Genomic DNA, 23,107 nt, shown 5'->3' on the forward strand with positions numbered 1-23,107 from the left:
CAGAGAAAAGCAGCCGAGGTCTGTTTTGAGAAGTTTTTGTTTTTTTAGATGTCAAGTTACTCATACCTGAAAATTTAAACTCAACTAAATTATCCCAATTATCTTTATAGATGTCTTCTTGTATCTAAATGTTCATATTGTTGCTTATTGAGTTACTATGATGTAAATCTACCCTTCTAACAGCCACTTTATCATTGATTGATTGATTATTTGACATGTTCTTTTAGCTGACAGGATATGTAAGAAAGTGAAATTTGTTTTATCAAGCTTTGATTTTTCTTTGGATGAGAAATAACTTTCAAATTCCTCACATGCAGCGACTCCTGCTGTGTCTCACTCTTTAAATGTTGTCGTTAAGTCAGATTTATTACATTGAACGTAGTGTAGGAACTGCACCATGAGGTGGATGCAGGCTACGCAACAGGCCTCTGATTAAACAGGAAACCAGTCTCGGCTGCCTATCTTTTCGCCCATTTGATCTTCAAACAGAGAGCTGTAGGCCTATTTATTGTATATTTCCACCCAGATGATGGATTTAATTTTTTTTTTACAAAAGCTGTTTCTCACTCATGACACATGAGACAGCAAGTGCAAACAGAGAGCACCGAAAGAGAAGGAGATACGGAAAACCTCAGGGTGCCTGCAGACTATGAAAGCAGCAGACAGCATTTTTAGCCCTTTGCTGGTCGATGCCGAGTGAGAGAGAACTGTCAAAGCAGACCGGGGAGAAAAAAAAAGAAAAACTGATAGGAAATCCTATCACACACTCCCAGCTTGAGTGAGAACTGGCCACCCATGCTGAGGGATACTCAGCAGAGATTTGCAGAGAAGCAAAAAAAATAAAAACCTGATGCTAATGTTAAAAGTAAAATAAAGACGGTTCGCTCTGTGGAAAGGACAGGATTGTTTTCTGAATGGATAGTGTACATCCAGCTGAGCTGTCCCTCCCCAGTTAGACAAACCAATTTAAACCTGCAAAACTGACATCTTTTATTCCTTAAAGGGATAGTTCAACGTTTTGGCAAATTGGCCCATTATAATCCCAATAGTTTTAGGAGTAGGCTTGTTACCTTCAATTATCAGTGCAAGCTATTTTTAGAACAGCAGAGCAGAGCCGCGAGCTGCTCAGACCTACGCTACGGAGGCTCATGGGATTTCTTGGTTTCCCTCATCAAAAAAAATTCTAAAAATAGCTTGCAACCCGCTCTAACCCTAAGCCGACAATTAAAGGTAACGAACCTACTCCTTAGACTATAGAGATTATGGCAAACAAAAATGTTGAACTATCCCTTTAAAATTATTAAAATTAGTCATATTTTTTCTGTCTCTGTTGCCATTGTGTTAAATTCTGAATGTAAACAACCATCATGTCAGTTTATAGATACAAAGCATTTATGTAATTAGCTGACGTGATGTGCCCAGCCAAATAGAACCTGAAAGATAACTCATTAACATGCGCTTCATATCCAGCCCTCTCTTTGGGCCTCGTCAAGCAGAACCTCGCATCTTTTTACCTGGAAGAATACTTGAAAGTCATGGTTATGTGATCTTTTTTTTTCTTTTGGCATCTGGCTTTCACACTTCCCCTTGTGATTTGCCAAAAGTCAATTAAACAGGTTATCCTGTTGAGGGAAAATAAGGGAGAGAATCAACACAACATAGCAAGCTGCAGCTGATAGTGTAATAAGAAAAAATGGAAATAATTGAACACACTTAACACAAATTTAATTTGTGCAATTCCTCCAACTCGGCCGGGGAGGAATGTGTGTGTGTGTGTGTGTGTGTGTGTGTGTGTGTGTGTGTGTGTGTGTGTGTGTGTGTGCCCTGTGTTCACGCTTTTGTGTCTCAGTGTGACAGTGGGGAAGCGTTAATTAACTCCTCTCCCACGCTGAGCTACCCCCAACCTATCTCTTTAAACACACACGCAAAAATTCAGATGCATGAATCCCACAACAGTGCAACACAGGCCCGCCAGCAAAAAGTCCCACATTCATCTCTCTGGCTGACCACACACACACACACACACACACACAAACCTACATGTACACACCGCGTGTTCACCACACCCAACTCATCAGGAAACCTCCTTCTATAATTAATCTGTTTGTTTTTCCTAACACGTCAATCTGCACTGCGTCAGCCACTCTCAGAGGGGTGAGGGGAGGGACAGGGACTGGGACAGGGACTGGGACAGGGACTGGGACAGGGACAGGGACAGGGACAGGGACAGGGACAGGGACTGGGACTGGGACTGGGACTGGGACTGGGACAGGGACAGGGACAGGGACTGGGACAGGGACTGGGACTGGGACAGGGACAGGGACAGGGACAGGGACTGGGACTGGGACTGGGACAGGGACAGGGACAGGGACAGGGACTGGGACAGGGACTGGGACAGGGACTGGGACAGGGACAGGGACAGGGACAGGGACAGGGACAGGGACAGGGACTGGGACTGGGACTGGGACTGGGACAGGGACAGGGACTGGGACAGGGACTGGGACAGGGACTGGGACTGGGACTGGGACTGGGACAGGGACAGGGACAGGGACAGGGAAGACGGCGTCCCTGCAGGACACAACAGTAAACCCACAGAGTCATGTAAACACAACTTCTCCAGGAAACGATAGTAACCAAGTAGATGTACTTTGTTACACTACTTTTTTTTGAGGATCTGTACTTTGCTGAGTTTTTTTTGAGGATCTGTACTTTGCTGAGTTTTTTTTAAATCTCCTACATTTAAAAGTTAAAATATATACTTTTACTCCGTTACTTTGACGTTTTCCACCTCATTACTCGTTACAAATGAAAATAGAAAGGATGAAAGTATTATCTGGAATGGGGATGTCCGAGAGATCGAGAAGAACAACGTGTCGTGCGGTACTCTGGAGGAAGACATGGAAGACGTTAGTACAGGAGGGACTGTGTTGTGTTGTCAGGCCGACAGAGGCTTTATTTCTAATCATGTTCTCAGGCAGACACCATCACTCTACATGTTTACTCAGGTGTTTCTTTGTTTCAACCACATCTACTTCATTCACCTGAAAGTGAAACAAAGAGACAAGGGGAGAACTATTATTGGTTGTTTTGCTTTTTTTTTTATGCGTACTATAAAAATACTTTGTACTTGTACTTTTGATACTTGAGTATATTTTTTCACAAGATACTTTTGATACTTATGTACATTTAATGTGAGCTACTTGAAGACTTTTACCAAAGTCATTGTCAGTTATGGTATTTGTACTTTTACTTAATACACCTCTGGATGCTACCTACCGTTCCACGAAGTCACCTCAACAGGACCGAGAACACACAATCCCACGTGCTAAAATGTGATGTTTTGTCTCATGTGACTCTTCTTCTCCAGAGCATCATGCTTCGCTGGCAGCCCCCAGCCCTTAACGCCCAGAACGGGGAGATCACAGGCTACAAGATCCGATATCGGAAAGGACCCAGGAGGAGCGAGGCGGCCGAGACCACGGGAGGCACCCAGCTTAGCAAGCTCATTGATGGTAATGGACTGTGATCTCGCAGTTAGCTCTGGATTTAATAGCCAATTTCAGAATGAAAGTGCAGTATGATACCTGCTGCATCATCAGCCTGAGGTGTTCATTAAGCTCCACTACTAATTTTGTGACGGAGTTAGCTATGTTGTCTTCCATTGCAGTTTTCTCAGAAAGGCTTTTCCGTTGATCTCCTGCAGGTGGGTGTGAATATGGTGCAACTTTTAGTGTAGAAGCTGTAGAGCTTTAGTTTCCATACCTAGCATTGTACATCCAGTTTCTGTGACTAGATGGAGATCCAGCAGAAAGCCGACCACGGGTCACACAAGGAATTCAAATTCATTTTAAATGCATCTCGAGTCAACATTTATGGTGGAATTTCCCGTCGCCTCTCATATTTGGGGTAAAGTTTGACTCCCTGTGATAGAGTGTGGACCTCAAACAGTGCGAGCCAAGATGGGGCCCGGGCCTCGCAAAGCCTGCATGGGATAAGTGAGGTAAAGACGGTTAGAAGAAGTTACGGACGGTGAATTCTGGCGGCTGCAGGAAAGAAGAGAAAACATTTGTAATATCTTCAGCTTGTGGCTGCAAAGAGGAAAAAGATTGTCACTGTTTGCACTCAGGGTGGATAAATGGAAAAAGAAAAGTGGCAAGGCAGAGAAGAGGATGGAATAAAGAAGAGTGAATAGGTTACCCTAGTTATATTACAAATATTAAAGGCCTCCCTGTGATTGCAGCCTGTGTGACGCTGTCCTCAAGTGTCTCGAGGTGTGTTCACACTCAAGTTGACAGCTGTCCACTCTGTTCAGGGTGAGCAGGGCTGTAGAAGTGGTGATGGCAAATAGTAATTTGTGCTCCTTGACTCAAAACCTCAGCTCAACCCCTTGCAGCATTACGTCCAGGACCAAAGACTCCAGTCTCCTGCTGCAAATATTTGAACACGATTCTTAAGATGACAGATCTCTTTTTTTGTTGGAACCCTCATGTTCCCTCTTGAAGCTTCAGATGTGTCCAGATTATTCCAACATAAAAGCTTTCATGCTTTCAGACTCCATTTCATCTTGTCACATATATTTCTGACATGCCGAGCTGTTGTTCAGAGTTTAGCGCAGCAACGTCTGTTTATTTAATCAACGTCTAGATTTTCCTCTAAATACTCCGAGGTGGGGTTACATGCTTTACTGTACCCTAGCATTATCCAACACTACCACCAAAGTATGCACAATATCACCACACAGACACACAGCAATGGTGATTAATATTAGATGTTGTCTCAGCAACTTTCAAGTGGCCCCGGCCTCATGCTGCGCGCCGCATCAAAGAGAATACACACTTAAAAGTTGATTTTTTAGAACATTCTGGGGGGTGAAACAGAGGAGTGTTTGTTGGTTCAAAAGCGTTTAGAAGGAGATGTTGTAGCCTTGGAGGCACGGATGGTTAGGCAGTCTTCAGAAGCCAACCCCCAAGGGCGGCCCAGAATAGGGGGTACAGAGAGAAAAGACTACAGGATTAGCATGTAGCGTGCAAATGGGACAATGTGACGATGATGAAATTTTTTTTTCTACAGCAAATTAATACAGCAACACATCATTTGTCAGCAGGCATTCCCTCTCTTTTCTGAATAGCAAAGCTGGCACCCAGCAGTGAAACGGCTCTTTTCTTGAAGCAGCCGCGGCTTCAAATATGAACAAATCCAGACTCCAGAAGTTTTCTCTCTTTTCAGCCCTGGAGTGTTGCACTTTTTGTGGTAGCTGCAAATAAATTTTCACCAAAAAAAAAGGAATCACTTTTATGATTTTGAGTGGAAGAGAATTAATTGCACCACAGAAAACTTGACTTAAAGATTTTCTCACAGCGGTGTTGGGTGTCTGTTTAGAATGTCTACGCTTTCAAAATATTTATTGTGTTTTGGAGCCCCACTTGACCAGCCAAGTGGAAGCACCAGTCAATTCAAGCCTGAGAAAGAGTGTGAAGTTATAATAAGAGTTTTTTTTTTTTTTTTTAATGCTGCTTGAGATTCAGTTTTAGCCACAGCACAATCTTAGATTTGGATCTAAAGCTGCATATGTTGTCAATCCAGGTCTGGAGCGTGGGACGGAGTACTCTTTCCGTGTGTCGGCTGTGACGGTGAACGGCACCGGACCGGCCACCGAGTGGACCACGGCAGAGACGTTTGAGAGCGACCTGGACGGTAAAATCAGATCCATATCTCCTGTTTTTGCAACAGGTTGTCCCACTGAAAATGACAAACTGCAGCTCATGTTTTTTTTTATGTTTTTGACCTGCGTTTTCATCACCAGAATCCCGAGTACCAGACCAGCCCAGCTCTCTCCATGTCCGGCCGCTGGTCAACAGCATCGTGGTGAGCTGGACGCCGCCGGAGAACCAGGACATCGTGGTGCGCGGTTACACCATCGGCTACGGCATTGGCAGTCCCCACGCCCAGACCATCAAGGTGGACTACAAGCAGCGCTACTACACTATTGAGAACCTCGGTAAGAACAAACCACTCTGGCTGATCTGCTTTGACTGCCTCTGATAGGATGACTTGACATCATTACATCGGAGCGTCCCAGGTGGTTGAATACCAAAAGTCTAATGTTGACATGACCTGTGGGACTCATTAATCATGTCCTCATTTAAAACACCACAGTTTTATCACATAAAGTGGTTCAACCTGACGCCTTATACACTATTCTAATGAAGTTATTATACAATTATAAAAGCATTTTAATTACTTACGAGGAAACATACACAGAAACACGATGGAGCGACTCATCTGTAGGTCATAGTAAGATTCAGAGAATTAATGAGATCTTCTCCACCACAGGCCGGAGCCACTAATTACACAGATTGGCCTAATGGGGACACGGTAATTAAGGGCCATAATGTTTGAATAAGGCAAATTTGTTTTGGTGATTATCACATTTCCTCCCATCAGACTACAGGAAACATAACGTTTGAATTCACATATACTTTATGGATTCTGCTTCTAAACGAGTGTAATTTTTCTGCATGGGATCGGTCCAGCCGTTAAAGGGATAGTTCAACATTTTGGCAAATTGACCCATTGCCATAATCCCTTTAGTCATAGCAGTATGTTTGTTACCTTTAATTGTCAATGTAAGCTATTATTTAGAACGGCGGAGCAGAGCCGTGAGCTGCTCAGAGCTACGCTACGGAGGCTCATGAGATTTCTTGGTTTCCCTCATCAAACTCATCAAATACACAATCCAACAACTCCACAACGCTCTGGTGGACAAGTTGTGACCTGCACATTCACCACGCTATGAGATAATAACGGAACGTTACCAGACAGAGTTGTTTTATGCATGTTACCGTCAGGGGCAGTTTTTCGGCAAGCAGTCTCGTTATTCGCCTCGAAAACAATTCTGTCTGGTAACGTTGTGTTATTATCTCATAGCGTGGTGAATGTGCAGGTCACAACTTGTCCACCAGAGCGTTTTGGAGTTGTTGGATTGTGTATTTGATGAGTTTGATGAGGGAAACCAAGAAATCCCATGAGCCTCTGTAGTGTAGTGTAGCTTGCACCGACAATTAAAGGTAACGAACCTACTGGGATTATGGCAATGGACCAATTTGCCAAAATGTTGAACTATTCCTTTAAGAAACTGAGTATTCAGATAACTCAAGGAAGCCGCTTATTTCAGTGTGAAGTGGTGATCCCATTGCAAAGCAAGACGACACCATTACAGATTTTGTTATATGCAAAAATCCACTTTTGTCCTACTGTGTCCGTTACAGTAGCTCACATCCTGTCATTGGTTTTTTATCAATGTCATAAATAATCGCCATCAGCGACGCACCAGTAATCAAAGGCACGGGAAGGGGTCTGGAAGTGGATTATGAGTTAAAGAAATAATCTTAGGAAATGAGGAGATTTAGCAGAGGAATTGTTGCCAAATATCTGTATATGCATAATTGAAGCCTTCATTACAATCACAGTGAGAGGGACGATTGTATTCAAATACGCTCTGTGGCTAATATTGCAATTATGAGCTGAGAGTCTCGAGAGTTTTGGCTTGATTAGATGGCCGCATCAGTTTATCTTGCTCTTCTGATCCGCACGCTGCTTTCTGTGTCTTTATCTCACAGACCCCAGCTCCCACTATGTGATCACACTGAAGGCCTACAATAATGTGGGCGAGGGGATTCCAGTGTATGAGAGCGCCATCACCAGGCCACAGTCAGGTATGTATCATCTAAATCCACCTGTGTCAATGCTTGCCTAAAAATAGAGTGCATCTCTCCCAAGGATGAAGTTGATTCCTTCATCCCTCTATGGGAAAAACTGTGAAGCGCAAACCACACACAGTATTATGGGATATGCAGTGTTCACGTGGTGTAGCTGTAGTCACTCACCCAAATAAAAAAAGACCTCAGCTGACATTTATCTTTGCTCCCTCTATCCTGAAATCAATAAAAGACGGATAGTGTCTGGACTCCAAATTACCACAGAGATCACGTGTCATCAGGGCGTCTCACTGCTCTAATTAACTCTCCTCTTCCAGTCTCCTTTTATATGTTCACATTTTGCCCCTAGATTACCACTTACACCGATATTAGATGATGGAGGACAAGCTCCTCATATGTTAATGGAGCAGATATCCTCATTAGAAAGGATCGCTTGAAATATTATTGCAGAATATTCTGGGTTCAGAGAGGCAGATGAGTGCACATCCAGTCCTATATTTAAGCCAGATGCAGAGATTCAGTAGAGGAAAAGCAGAGACACTGGATTGTCAGCTGCTAAACTTTACCAGACTGAACCAACAATTCACAGGAAAAATAATATGTTATGCAGCTCAGTCCAACAGCAGGAGGGCTGATATCTTTGTTCAAGATTGTACAACAGTGATGTCAAAGACGCTGTGCGTTTGAGGTGATTTAAACACTGTTTTTTCACCAGAGTGACTATAAATTATTTCTCGCCTGCAAAGCAACGCCTTTAAGATAAAAAATGTTTGTTGATATTTTTATATGTGAAGCTTACTGTGTTTTTAAGCCATTCTTTACATGTGAGTCACAACATAATGAGACCATTGGCCGTAAAAGACTAAAAAATGAGGCACAGCATTCGCATAACAAGAGAAACAATATAGTGACATGGATTTAATTCCTGCCTAATGTTCCCGGCTTAGTCATTTGCCCGCAATGTTGCTGTCCCTTTCAGGCCAAATCACATTTGTACTTTATTTGTTTAATATCAGCATTGGCCTCATAAATCTAGTTAGTCGGGCCAGGCTCTGTGACACAGCTGTCCTTGCCATCTCTGTGCAACAGAATCAAACAGCTTTGTTGCATTTGTCAGGAAGACTCCGGACAATCCAGCCACACAGCCCGTAATTCTCTAAGCCTCAGATCACAACCCTGTTAACAATTAGATATAGACCTTAAGCCCTGATCCAGTGTGCTTTAAAGTACGAAACACTGCCAGTCAGACTGAATGCGAGATGGGTTCACGCAGTTTATGTGACAGTGTCAGAAGACAAGCAGCACCGTGCTCCCTGGGGTGTCACAGAATGTGGGCTGCACCCGCCTCCTCTGCCACGCAGCCTCCCACCTCCCCGCTCAGCCTTGATCACTCCAGTTTGTCTCCGCAGCAGCAACTATTGCTCCGCCAAGCTTGAGAGGGGTGGGGATGCTGGATGACATGAATCATGTCAACATGCTTCAAGGGGGGGTGGCAGTCTAAGTGCGCACATACACCCGTGCACTGTCATACTGTACTCTCTCTCTCTCTCTGTGAAACTCTCTTCCTCACATCCTCTCCGCACGCACACACACATACGCTGCACACATGCAGACCCCCTGTGGTGGCTTTGGCAACCCTTCGTCAGATCCAAAAGTTTCCTCTCAAAGCAGAACCAAAGCCCACCACCATCGGCTGCTGCTGAATCCTCGGGGGCGCGTTCCCTTCCTGCCAGTTTGTTCAAGTCGGGATTAAAAAGACGAGCTGACCTACATAGTACTTTTTACTTTTGAGAAAGAAAAAAAATACTGAGGAAAAACTTGGTGAACTTAGGTTGAGAGAGAGCTAGGTTGTATCTGTTAAAATACTCTGATGTCTTAACTGAAATTCAGGAAATGAATGATTTTACCCTGATCTGTAAAAATGTTACAAAGTCAAGTCAAGCTCTCTGCTGCAGCGCATTCAGCTTGTTAATACTGGAGACTATATTCTTCCAAGCTGTGTCAAGAAATGCAGCTTGTGTGCCACTCTGGAAAAAAAAAACCTCAGTGCCTCTCCACAACCACATGAATCCTTGGATCTCCATCATGCACGTAAATGCACACACACAGACACTCTGACTCAGTCTGGGGAATATAATGAGGGCAGCTCTGTACAAAGAGGTGTCAAATAGAGCGAGGAGAAGAGGAGAGGAGAGGAGAGGACCCACTGGTGATGGAGGAGGAGTGTCATCGCGGGTGACTGACCAGAGCTTTTTCTTTCATGGCATCCAAGCTGAGGACACAAGCAGGAGCGATGAAACCAGTGGCCAGGAAGCCATCTTGAAGCATTTCTCCTTCACTACGCTGCCCAGAGGCAGCTTGTTGAAGCCTGGGCTCCACACACACACACACACACACACACACAGAGGCATCTAACACAGAGACACAGTCAAGTCTTCTTCATGCAAGCCAAACACACAGATGCTCTTACAAAAACAGATTGTTAAGCAACAGGTCGTTGCTATGCAACATACTAAGTACCATTTATTGTATTCAAATGCTGGACTGAGCTGTGTGTGGGGAGACCTTTAAAGTGATTACCACTAAATAAATCCACTGATTAATGCAGAACAGAAAGGTACAATGTTAATGGACCACTAAAGATTTTAATTACTTGTGCTATATTTAGCAAGTTAACATAAGATTCTGATGTAAGAATCTTACATCAGAATGTATATACATCATATGTTAATTTTTCTTATATCATTAGCTAAAAACTTTTCTTTTCCTATAGTTGTTTTACATGTTTTTTTTCTAGAAAATTAAATGTATCACAACATATATCCTAATAGGCAAGGCAATTTTATTTTTATAGCCCATTTATACAAACAGCTTGTCTCTAAGGGCTTTACATAGCATCATAACAACATCCTCTGCCCTAATAAAAATGATGCATACATAGGATATTTTAAGGGTATGGACACTGTTTTGCTATGCCTACAATTAAGACAAGACAAAAAAAGAAAACTCGCAACACTGTCTTCTCCCAAAATAGAAAATATGTTTATTCAAGCGCTATATATTGAAAGAGACAGTGTTTCGAGCAACTGGCTCTTTATCAGGTCAATGATTGTCAATGTCAAGGATAGAATTAAGACAAGACAACAATACAATTAAAGAAACACAAAAAACCCTTGTCAATCAGCTCTTACATAGTCACTTATAGTCATATTAGTAAAGATAACATAACTTACAGTCTACATTGTTTGTTACTAATTAGAACATGCAGCGCAGCAGTTCTAGATGCACAGCATACAGTCCAAAGCAATAATTGCAGCTGTTCCCAAAAGGATAATTAGGTTTACATGTTCTGATTGTCCTATAGGAGCGCTGCATGATCGTCATTATTCAGCTCCGACTAATAAGCGATAGTGGAATGTATGGTAACAGGAAAGATCGAGCGCTGCCTCTCACCACGAGCTCGTCACCAAACGCTTCTGAGCCTCCGATCAGAGGCAGCACTCAGCAACACACACATTCAACCACCATGTCCTCCTCTCCTTCCTGCTGTTTCTCTCACTTTAAGCCACTATATTGTTTCCACAGTTTTCAAGGACACGATGGCACCTTGTCAACATTTCCTTGCTGTGGGAGAATTGTCCCGGTGCATTCACTGTCCTTTTTTATTTGCTATACAATGTCTTGTAAAGATCTGCAATGTAAACATTTTAGTGCTGTGATGTTGTGAAAAGATGAGGTCAACACCTTGATGTGCAAGTTTTGAAAAGTGGGCTGTAGGATCGTGGTTATCTTTTCCTCTATACTTTTCCCATTGACTGTAGTCTTCTCTTATGAATAGAGTATCTCTTTCTCTCTCTGTGTAGAGCCACAGTAGCTATTGATAGAACACCACATACTGTACAGTAGCTTCTATAACAACAGAGTCTGTAGATTCGTCCTATTGTAGAGGTCAGTGTCTGTTTTTCTAATAGAATCTTCTCTCTCTTTCTCTTCACCCTTCCCAATCCCATCCTTGTTGCACCTCCGTCATCTTCCTCCTCCTTCTCCTCCTCCCTCATCGTTGTCCTTCATTTTAACTCATTAACCTTATTTTCTCCTGTTCTTCCCTCCCTGCATCCTGTTTTGACTTCACTGTCCGACCAACCCACGCCACGCTTCTCTTTGTTTTTAATTTTGGTCATTTTAATTTGTGCATGCGTATGGGTTTCCTGCCCGATATCCAGACCCCATAGACCCCGATGTTGACCTGTACGAACTCTTCCATGCTCCATACACCCCAGTGCCAGACCCCTCTCCCATGATGCCACCCGTGGGCGTTCAAGCCTCCGTGCTGAGTCACGACACCATCAAAGTGACCTGGGCCGACAACTCGCTGCCTAAGAACCAAAAGATCACAGATAACCGCTACTACACGGTGCGATGGAAGACCAACATCCCTGCCAACACTAAAGTCAAGGTAAGATATCATGTTAAAGTATTAAAAGAGCTGGATTCAAAAGGCTCATTTCATCCAGGGGTAGTCTGGCAGGGGTAGGGGGGGCACAGGGGGTAACAACAGTGAATCTGGGGGGGGGGGGCTCTCTTGAATATTGATATTGTACAGTTACACACACTGTTTACAGTATGTCTTCATCTTGCTTTTATTGGCTACATTGAATCTTTCACATTGTAAGGAAGATGCCTCTGACCTTTTCATTGTCCGCTTGTCAATATTTAAATTATAGTCAATCAATATTCAACTCTATCTTGTAAATAAGAAATCTTAGCAGAATAAGCAGCAACACAATAAATTCTCAAAGTGAGCGTCAATATCTTGTACTCTTACCCAGTAGTTACAGCTCTGTACAAACATCTCAGTGTTTTGTGTAACAGTCAATGTATGTAGAATAACCAGAACAAGCATTACTTAAATGGTGAAACTGAGAACAATAACAATCTTACAACTCATTGTAACTCATTGTACTCATTTCCTACACAGAACACTGATGTTTGCTGTAAAGAGTTCATTACGAGCCTTAGTCCGAATTTAGTGCTTATAGCTCCTTACAGTGAATAAAGCAGTGGTAAAGAGCTTTACACAGTGATTGACATTACCACAGGTAAATGACCATTGCGGGGGCACACAGATTTTAGGGTGGGTGGGTGCCCCCCCCCACCCCGATTTAATCGTGAGGCCCCCAGTTTAATTTTCAAATCAGAGTGCTGAAGCTCACTTGCATATGCCAGATTTCCTCAGCACTTTAAACCACAGCTAGTATATTTACTACAACTTAGTGTAATTCAGTAAAGTACATCTCAAATGATTACACTCTGATCAAACTTTGGTGCTGATCCTTTCATTTCATGCAGTAGTCATCAGATGTCTGATGTATTGATGCTGAAAATAAAAAAAGCAGTGTCACGTCAGGACACATTAGAGAGGTTTTAGAAAACCCTCCAAACACAGACATGAAATAATGCCTCAGTGTTTCTGGAATTAAAGAACCAAACAAATAAATAAATAAACGAGGGGAAAAGAAAAGGAACCATGGGAGCTTCAGTCTTACAGTCTGCAGCCAAATCTGTTCGGAAACTTCATCCCAACCGCTGTTGCAGAAGTTCCACACAGTGTCGTACTACTTCCTGTAGCACGGTGTGATCCTAACAGTGCGTCATAGTGTACAGCTTCAACATCATCACCCATCATCGCCTTGAGGAACTGTTTGCTTTGTCTTTAAAGGCTCCATTCGCACCCTTTTGTTGTAGGAAAGCTGGAAGTCAACCAGTGTTTTCATCCATGTTTTCTTTGAAATTTAAATGATTTTTCAGTTTTTGGTGACTGAAACTGTTTTTTACCTTGAGCACTTCACCACTTTGTTTTGTACCATTTATAGTTTGTTTACAAGGACTGAATAGCTTAAATTTCAATAAACGCTGGACAAATGTAGGTGCTCTAAAACGTTTGACAGGTCGTGTATTTACTAAAGTATTCCCACAGCAGTGGAGGCATAATTCTGGTACTTATAAACCGAAGGAATTATTTATTTTCACTTTCAATGCACTATGAAGAGAAGTAGTTTCCTTTCCCTCTCTTTTACTGTTTCAACATTATTTTAGATTGTGTTAGTAACAGTTTAAGGATCAAGTCAATAGTATTTACTGAACAAGTTCTCACTCAGTCGTCCGTCAGCTGGATATTCACGGACTTAGTGTTTGTGGTTAGTTAATTCATCCTTTTCCGTCCTATGAGAGGTTGTTTGGGTGCAGAGCTCAGTGATTGGCTGAGTCAGCTCGTCTCAGTCTATAACTGTAGGGTTTAGTGCTTTAATTAAACCATAAAGGCGTCGGCGGAGTGAATTACGCTAAAGCCTCTTGATGACTGCACAGTAGTGTTTTCCACTATCTGTTAAAGTTACAATCCTTAAGATTTACACCTCGGTTCATTTAGTAGTTAACAGGAGCAACAGGAAGTGGCCTTTAATGCTACAAGCAGAGGTGAAGCTCGTGTGTGTTTACACTGCAGCCAAACAGAGTCATTTTGTCTTGTGCAGCAGTTACAAACACAAAACACTTTGTTTTGCTTTGCATTTTTGATGAGCCGCTGCTGTCAGTGCTAATCACAGTGACTAACGCTGTTCCTCTGGCTGTGTCACAGTAAAAGCCACTCTGTGTTTAGCCTGCAGCAGCAGCAGGAAATGTTACTGACAGCGATCCAGCTCAAGGATCGTGAGCAGTGAACAGTGAGGCTGAGGTCAGAGATACATTGATTTTCTTCTTCCAGAGAAAATGCCTTTTGCAAATATGATGAAAAATGGAGTTTGACTTGATGAAAGCCTGGATTATGACTTGAATATCAGTCTTATTCCACTCATCAGCTCTCCTGATGCTTGTTCTATTGGAGCAACAGGTGATTTCCAGGGATACAGACACATCCTCACATCTGAGAAAGTAAAACATGAACATTTTTGATGGATTAATGAAACGGTGATAAAAACTGATTAGTGGTAAATGAAAGTCTGTTGGAGCAGTTATTATTATCCTGAAAAAAAAGGCTAATTTCCCAGAGTTGGCGATCGGGGAAATGATGAAGTGCAACACCGGAGTATTACACTGATTTGCCTGTGATCGGTGTCATACAAATGCAAAGCTAATGTTACTGTGCAGCCATCTGCCTGAGTGTAATGTATTAAACAGAGTTCAAATATTTGTTGAGAGTCACAGTCAGCCGAGCCTGAAACAGGGTGTTTGAGGTTCAGCTTCTAATTCTTGCTCAATTCTGCAGCTCAATTATGATGATTGCTTATCTCCAAACACTGTGTAAGTGTGTAAGTGTGTAAGTGTGTAAGTGTGTGTATGTGCGTGTTCATGGTTGCATGCGTTTGTGCAAACCTGTGACCGAGCAGAGCTCAGATAAAGGCCTGCGTTGGCTGATAAATTATTCAACGAGGAAAGGACAAACTGAGAACTAGAAAAAGAGGGTGTAGATCTGACAGTGCATTCCTCATACAGCTAACTCAGAAGGCACACACACACACACACACACACACAGAGCGAGAGGAGCTGAATCTTGTACAGGATGTTCACACTCAGCACTTTCTCAGTCGTTGACCTAGACATCCAAACTCCTACCTCCTGTTTTCTTCCAAAAAATCTAAAGAGATTTATTTATTAATTGTTAATCAGAGTAGAATGAAAGGCGAATATAGGACAGGTGGTCCGATTATGATGATCTGCATCAAAGTCGCAAACAGAAAACAAATCCTCCAAATCGCAGCAACATGGTGTACAGCTCAGCCCGTTTCCAGAGGAGATGATACACACAGTGTGACAGTAATTAAAGAACTCCACTGGCTCATTATGTTTCCTTCCCATTAACTCCATCCAGAACATTAACAAGTCTGTTTCAGGGCTCTTCTCCAGTGCTGCTCTGGAAGCTCCGTCCTGTATATGTACAGTATGTTAGCATACCGTCTAACCAACAGTGCTGCCTTCGCCCCAACACCACTCTTCCTCCCGTCCTGTCCTCTCTCGCAGCGAAGCCAGACAAGCTTGTACATTATTGAAGAGACAACTGCTCTCAAACAGGCTGCATGTTTCTAAAGAACACAGTGTTTTCTCTTCCTATCCCACTGCCCTCGCTCTGACAGCCCCCGCCGGAGCGCTGCACTTTTGTCATAGCACGCAACCTTATACAGCAGATAGGAGGACTGTTGCAGACCGGTGGACCTGCGTCACTGCGGCTGCAACACCTACATGGCTAAAGCTCTCTTCTTAGGCTGGATAAATAGTTACATAACCCAAATCTGCTAACATTTTGAGTAACCAGAGAGACAATAATCTGTCGGATAAGGTTTTGCATTTTATTTGTAACAGCTACCCTTTTCTTTTTGTGAGTCTGTGTTTCAGAATAAAATGAATAATTTAAGGTTTTGGAGTGTTAGTCAGATAAAACAAGAAATTCAATGGTGTCATCATAGGTTTTATGAAATAACAATGTCTCCATTTTCAGGCATTTGATACCCTGAAACGAAATAATCTAATCAATAAAAATAGTAATTATTAAAGGGGACATATTATGGAAATATGACTTTTTGAAGGCTCTTTAACATATATTTAGTTTGTCTTGCCATGTGGTTTTATGAGCTGTTCCCTCAGATGTCTTCCAGTGATGTAACTAGGATTTGAATTTGCATAACCCCACCCCTACTTGGTACCAGTAGAAGGGGCGGGGCAAGCAGTGGTTCATTTGCATTTAAAGGGACAGGCACTGAAAGCAGCCGTTGTGAACAGGGCTGTTTAGAGAGGATGAAAAGAGCTGTGATGTTTGATCCTTGGGGGATTTTGACCAAAGCTTGTCACAGACATGTCTTTAAGACACCTGGGAACTATTTTAATTTGTGGAAAGAAGGCAGAATATGTCTCCTTTAAAGTGTAAACATGTTTAAAAGGGTGGATAACCAAGTGCTTTTGTCTTTTGCCAATACACTGAATTCCTGTTTGTTTTGTTGTGTGTGTCTGTGTGTGTTTGCCTTTTTGCCCAGATGGCCAACACCACCAGCCTGAACCACATGGTGACGGGTCTGAAGCCCAACACACTGTACGAGTTCTCTGTCATGGTGACCAAAGGCCGCCGCACCAGCACGTGGAGCATGACTGCACAGGGCACAACGTTTGAGACAAGTAGGAGCGCGCACACACACAGAAAACATTGCTATATGTGCAATATATTTAGTTTAGTTTTTTAGCTCTCCAAATTCTCTTGTATACTTTTCTACAACGACAATAAAGGCTTTTTGTTGTTCTATTGTATTCTATCCTAAATGTACAAAGCAACAAGGACATAAACAGAGACCACGTCCAGTGTAAATAGCCTTTGGCTGGCTCAGACTATTATTTTGCTTTCTACAGCCCAACTGGAGGAGAGGTCACTCCTGTATAAAATCAAGGTGGCATAAACAGTTGAAACTAAACACTGAAACGAATGTAAATATCAATAGATCTTACATTAACTTCAAACCTGGAACAGATTTGATGATGGGGGAATATTATTTAAGCACTGCTCTTGACTAACATCCTTCCATCTATAATTAAATACACAAATGAATGATTGTGACATGAATAATGTTATATAAAAAGAAATGCACCATTTTTCCTCCTCCTGGATTTGGCCGGTGGTTGGGTGTGTTGACCTTAAGAGCAATAGATCCACAAACCCAGACCTGGTCCTTTTATGGCTTCAAGATCATAGAACAAAACACATTTAATGTAGCTTCTTGCTTCTCTGTTTTCTTTCTGTTCATCTTCCATAGGCCCAACCTTTTATTACCTTTTGCTTTGCACAGTATCAGGGGGAGGACAGTAAATAATTACCATCTCCCTCGAGTCAGCTGAATCACAATCGTATAAATTGAATGTATCAGTGTTAAAACTACCCATTGCAATCTAAAGTTCATTCCGCATAGAAAATCTACAATACCCTGTGTATTTGTTTATGATTCCTGCAGTGTTGTGAACCTAATGGATACTTAAATCTGCAGGCTGGAGAGCGTCCAGACCCATACTTTATTATAAGGCATAAATGCTTAAAAGATAAGGATAAATCTGACATAAAAAAACAAAAACGAATTGTCTTTGAATCCACTTCTACTGTACATGTGGATTATTGAGTTTAGATTTACTTGACTTGGACTGTTGTGGGACATTTTAGCTGTTTTTATATATGTATATATGTATGTGTGTATATACTGTGTATATATATATATATATATATATATATATATATATATATATATATATATATATATATATATATATATATATATATATATATATATATATATTTATATTTATATATACAGTATATACAGTATATAAGGAAAAAAGACAAGCCAGATTTCATTTCAGCACAGCCAGGGGTTTATGTCACAGGTGTTCAAGGGGATGGTATCTACAAGATCATAAACACACACACAAGAAACAAACTATAGATTACTTTGCAGTGGAACACTTTGGGCATGAAATATGTTCTTAGGTGCACAAGCAGACACACAGTTTGCTCATATATTCTAGTAAAAGTTAATAGCGTGTGTTGACGAGTTGAAAACTAAACGTGCACCACCTTGACCCCTCTCGTCAACATAACAAATGTCCTGTCTCAATCCACCTCTACAGTTCCCAGCTCCTCCCCGAAGGACGTGACTGTGGTGAGCAAAGAGAACAAACCTCGCACCATCATCGTCAACTGGCAGCCTCCCTCTGAGGCCAATGGAAAGATCACCGGTAAATCTCAAAATCTGATGTTTCTGGGATGGAGTAAAAGTAGGAAACTGCCTCGCTGTCTAGAATTGTGACCATTTAGACGTCATAGTAGCAACCCTCTTATCAAACGCTGACTAATGAAATCACATTAAGAAGGAGAATTGATCCACGATCAGTCAGTCAGAGGAACCTCCATGTCCATCTCCATTGGAGTCTTATTTTGCAGCGTTACGTCCTCTGAGATGTAAAGAATGTGTCTGTCTTCCTCACCTTCTCTACTGCAGGCTATATCATCTACTACAGTACAGATGTCAACGCCGAGGTCCACGACTGGGTCATTGAGCCGGTGGTGGGCAACCGCCTGACTCACCAGATCCAGGAGCTGACGCTGGACACCACCTACTACTTCAAGATCCAGGCCCGAAACTCAAAGGGCATGGGCCCCATGTCTGACGCTGTGAATTTCCGCACTCCAAAGAGTAAGTTTCCACGACGGGCCACAAAAGCAGGACTGGAAAATTGCATCTTCACGAATGGCCGGTTGATGATAAAAGGAAGTAGTGTGAAACATTTCAAGGTCCTTTTTTTGTGTTTTATGTTGCATCTTCCATATGTATGATGCAGTAGGAGATGAGCTGGTGAAGAGACAGATATTTATCACAATAGTTTCAGCTCAGACAAGCTCTGTGAGGAGAATCAAAACTGGATTTAGTGGATTTTTGTGAGTCGGGTTCACAACTTCAGATAAATGATAGTGATGCTCTGTGTCTGGCGGGTGTAAAAATAGATAACTGTTGGTATTATACATCATACATGACATCAGCTTTATTAGATAGTTGTATGTGAGGGTTTGTGGCTTGCTGTCTGTGTTGTTATTTAGTGTTCAAGCATCCAAAACAACAGTTAAATCACAGCTAAGATCTTCATTTTACAGTGGTGATCTGGTAAAAGGTTAAAGGGATAGTTCAGTATTTTGGCAAATTGGCCCATTGCCATAATCCCTATAGTCATAGCAGTAGGTTCGTTACCTTTAATTGTCGGTGCAAGCTTTTTTTAGAATGGCGGAGCAGAGCCGCGAGCTGCTCAGAGCTACGCTACAGAGGCCAATGGGATTTCTTGGTTTCCCTCATCAAACTCATCAAATACACAATCCAACAACTCCACAACGCTCTGGTGGACAAGTTGTGACCTGCACATTCACCACGCTATGAGATAATAACACAACGTTATGAGACGGAGTTGTTTTCAAGGTAAATAGAGACTGTTTACAGAAAAACTGTCCCCGTCGGGAACGTGCAGCAGCTGTTTTGCATGAATTTACCTCTAAAACAACTCTGTCTGGTAACGTTGTGTTATTATCTCATAGCGTGGTGAATGTGCAGCTCACAACTTGTCCACCAGAGCGTTGTGGAGTTGTTGGATTGTGTATTTGATGAGTTTGATGAGGGAAACCAAGAAATCCCATGAGCCTCCGTAGCGTAGCTCTGAGCAGCTCTGCTCCACTGTTCTGAAAATAGCTTGCACCGAATATTAAAGGTAACGAACCTGCTGCTATTACTATAGGGATTATGGCAGTAGGCCAATTTGCCAAAATGTTGAACTATCCCTTTAAGCACAGTTAAAACCTCATCACATCACCATTGTGCCTGACAACGTGCTGCCCACCTTGGATAATTTCTCCCTGAATTTTTAACAAATCATATGATGTGACAGTGCTGACTTAAATATATTTTTCAATTAACACTTCAGACAGATTTTCCTCTAGAGGTCTCTGTGAGAAAGTCTTCTGCTGAGCTGAGAGCATGTTTCCCAGGCTCCCATTATTGCTTTGGGATGACCAAATTACTGCAAAGTCTAGTCAGCAAATTTGCACCCAGATCAGTGCTCTGAAGAGGCCATGCTAGGTTCAGTCTGGTGGTGCTGCATGCACCCTATTTTGGTTTTGTTTTTTGTTTTTTTGCACAACATTACATAATTTGTAGGGATTTTCTTCCTCATAGGGTGTTAAATAACATATTAGTCCTGGTTTTGTAGGAAGCTGACATCATTTTAACATAGATGCTTTGCTCTTAATGTCGGCTTGGCTGTGTCTGAGATTCACTCTTGCTGTTTGGTTTTCTCACTATTTTTCATTCTTCTAGTTTTGCCCCTCTCCTCCTCCTCCTCCTCCTCCTCCTCCTCACAATTCCCATCTCATGCTTTATTTCTGTCTCCCTCGCTGCTCTTTTCAGCTAACCTGTTTTTTGCTTTTTATTGTCTCTCCCTCCCTGCTCTCCTTTGGCCTGTTAAAGCTGAGTCCTCTGACAAAATGGCTAATGACCAAGGTAAACTGCCCTTCCACACTGTATCTCTCACTGCTGCCTCTGCACCTCGTGCGTCTCTCTTTTCTAAAAGATTTCCATCTCCTGGGCTGATGAAAACTCAGGCGGCATGACTGGCAGAATCAGCTTGTTTGTAGAAATTTTCAGATAATGATGTATCTCATAAAGGCTTGGCATACATATGAGAGCAGAAGACACCATGTAAACACTTGACAGTTTCAGTACAACATATTTTTTCTGTCTTTAATCAGCGTCAAATCTTCTACCGAAGCCGGGGCCTTCAGGCAGCCAAAATACACAGGACACTGGGACAGTTGGTAAGATTTTCCTCCTACCCGCGTTTATTAACTGTCCTGTTCAGTTACCACACTGTCAGTCTGGAGCTATTGGGATTTAAAAAGGATGAAAATTACATATTTTGTCTCTGTCAAGTGCATTTTTAAATCTGCAATTTGAATTTAAATTAGATTTTTATTTGCATATTTCTGTTGTAGTTAGATGTGACGCTTGTTAGTGTGTCGGCCCAGCGGATTTACAAATGTAACTCCAGTCTAATCCAGTCTTTCTCCTCTCGAGGTAAATCAGGGGTGGGAAGCAACAGTGAAAATCACATCCTGGTCATTATCATCATCATCTCAGTGGGAGCCTTCACCATCATAGTGGTGGTGGTGGGGGCCTTCCTGTGCACAAGACGCACCACGTCCCATCAGAAGAAGTAAGTGGCTCGGTCACACCTTTACCTTTTATTGTCTTTTCCTTCTCTCTGTACATCATCGTCTTCTCGGGCCACTTTTCTCACTTAGTTTAACCCTTTCTCTGCAGGAAGCGGGCCGCCTCAAAGTCCTCCAACGGCTCCCACAAGTACAAGGGAAACTCCAAAGACCTGAAGCCACCCGATCTTTGGATTCACCATGAAAGACTGGAGCTCAAACCCATGGACAAATCACCTGAGCCCAACCCGGTCATGACCGAGACACCCATCCCTCGCACCTCGCAGGACATCACCCCGGCTGACAGCAGCCTGGAAAGCAACCCTCACCTGCAGCAGAGACGCAACTCCTATCGTGGTCAGTCCTGCCCGACGGGGAAAACGTAATATTTGATGTTATGGGAAAGAGATCAAAGGGGGAATGTCACCCTTGCTGCCTGAGCTCACATGCATGATAATGCTGAGCAAACTCGCTGGCAGACGAGAAACTACATTTTGAGAGCTTGACTATGAATACAGTTGTCGTTGTTTTTTTAAGTCAGGAAATGTGCTAACACCCTGAGCTTTGCTTCCAGGAGCATGACTGGAGGAGTCCGGGAGAATTTACAATTGCGATGTTTTTGTTTCACAAGTCAACACTTTGTCTTTTCCTGTTGCTTTTTTTCTTTGATTATCATGCAAAACATTTCATGCTTTTCATACATAATGCCCATTGCTTGTCATTATTGCGGTGCTGCGAGCGCACACCGATGCTACTGCAACTTCCTGCAAGTTCAGTAAACACACTGAATGAGATAAGTCCACAACAGAAGAGCGTTGGGTATGACTACGCTTTAGAAGTGCAATCAAAACGCAGTGATATCAAACAGATTCAGGACCCTGAATTCTGCAGATGGATCATTCACACAAAAAAAGAACAGCAGAGTAGCAACTCTTTCTGATTGGCTGGTTTCCATCGTACCTTTTAGGCCACGAATCAGAGGACAGCATGTCTACACTAGCAGGCCGACGAGGGATGAGGCCTAAAATGATGATGCCTTTTGACGCACAGCCGCCTCAGCGTAAGTGTGTGTATGTGTGTGTGTGTGTGTGTGAGAAAGAGAGCGAGAGAGTGTGTTATGATAAATCTGGGAGTTACAGCATAGATACTTAGACAAATAAACAATTTCCAAATATATCTCATGCTATTTTTATGTGTAATCAAGGGAACAAGTCCATTTCATGCTTCCCATAAAATGTTCATTCGTACTGTTTGTTTTTTTTGTTTCCTCCTTCCTGAGTTTAGTGACAGATGATGAGAGTATTTCACTGTTTACTAGCAAAGTTGCATGTCTCTGTAACTCAAAGCAACACTCACATCCACGTTCATTATTACAGCTGGTTAAACATCTCATCCTGTGTTTGTGTCTGTGTGTATCCACGTCCATTTCCATTCACAGCTGTGATTAGTGCTCACCCCATCCATTCCCTTGATAACCATCACCACCATTATCACATGGGCAGCCTGGCGTCACCGACACGAAGCTACCTCTACCACCAGGGCAGCGGGCACCCACGCCCGCACGCCTGCGCCACCCCCATCTCCCATCTAGACAGGGTGGACTCCTCAGGTGAGACCAGAC

General features: G+C 42.6%; 1 protein-coding gene across 6 annotated transcripts in view; it reads left to right on the forward strand.

Moving 5' to 3' along the window:
* neo1a (neogenin 1a) overlaps window positions 1–23,107 on the forward strand; it is a 179,654-nt gene that overhangs the window by 149,042 nt on the left and 7,505 nt on the right. For 3 of the 6 annotated variants that reach the window (XM_083993545.1, XM_083993549.1, XM_083993550.1), the window contains exons 13-26: window positions 3,368–3,512; window positions 5,584–5,694; window positions 5,804–5,998; window positions 7,620–7,715; window positions 11,999–12,174; window positions 16,739–16,877; window positions 18,369–18,476; window positions 18,740–18,934; window positions 20,747–20,779; window positions 21,028–21,093; window positions 21,353–21,491; window positions 21,599–21,843; window positions 22,454–22,546; window positions 22,925–23,095. In XM_083993545.1, coding sequence (XP_083849671.1) covers window positions 3,368–3,512; window positions 5,584–5,694; window positions 5,804–5,998; window positions 7,620–7,715; window positions 11,999–12,174; window positions 16,739–16,877; window positions 18,369–18,476; window positions 18,740–18,934; window positions 20,747–20,779; window positions 21,028–21,093; window positions 21,353–21,491; window positions 21,599–21,843; window positions 22,454–22,546; window positions 22,925–23,095 — 1,912 coding nt within the window. The remainder of the gene's footprint in view (window positions 1–3,367; window positions 3,513–5,583; window positions 5,695–5,803; window positions 5,999–7,619; window positions 7,716–11,998; window positions 12,175–16,738; window positions 16,878–18,368; window positions 18,477–18,739; window positions 18,935–20,746; window positions 20,780–21,027; window positions 21,094–21,352; window positions 21,492–21,598; window positions 21,844–22,453; window positions 22,547–22,924; window positions 23,096–23,107) is intronic. The other 3 variants (XM_083993546.1, XM_083993547.1, XM_083993548.1) reach the window with 3 other exon arrangements.

Source organism: Trachurus trachurus (assembly GCF_905171665.1).
Source record: "Trachurus trachurus genome assembly, chromosome: 3".
In the NCBI taxonomy this organism is placed as follows: Eukaryota; Metazoa; Chordata; class Actinopteri; order Carangiformes; family Carangidae; genus Trachurus; species Trachurus trachurus.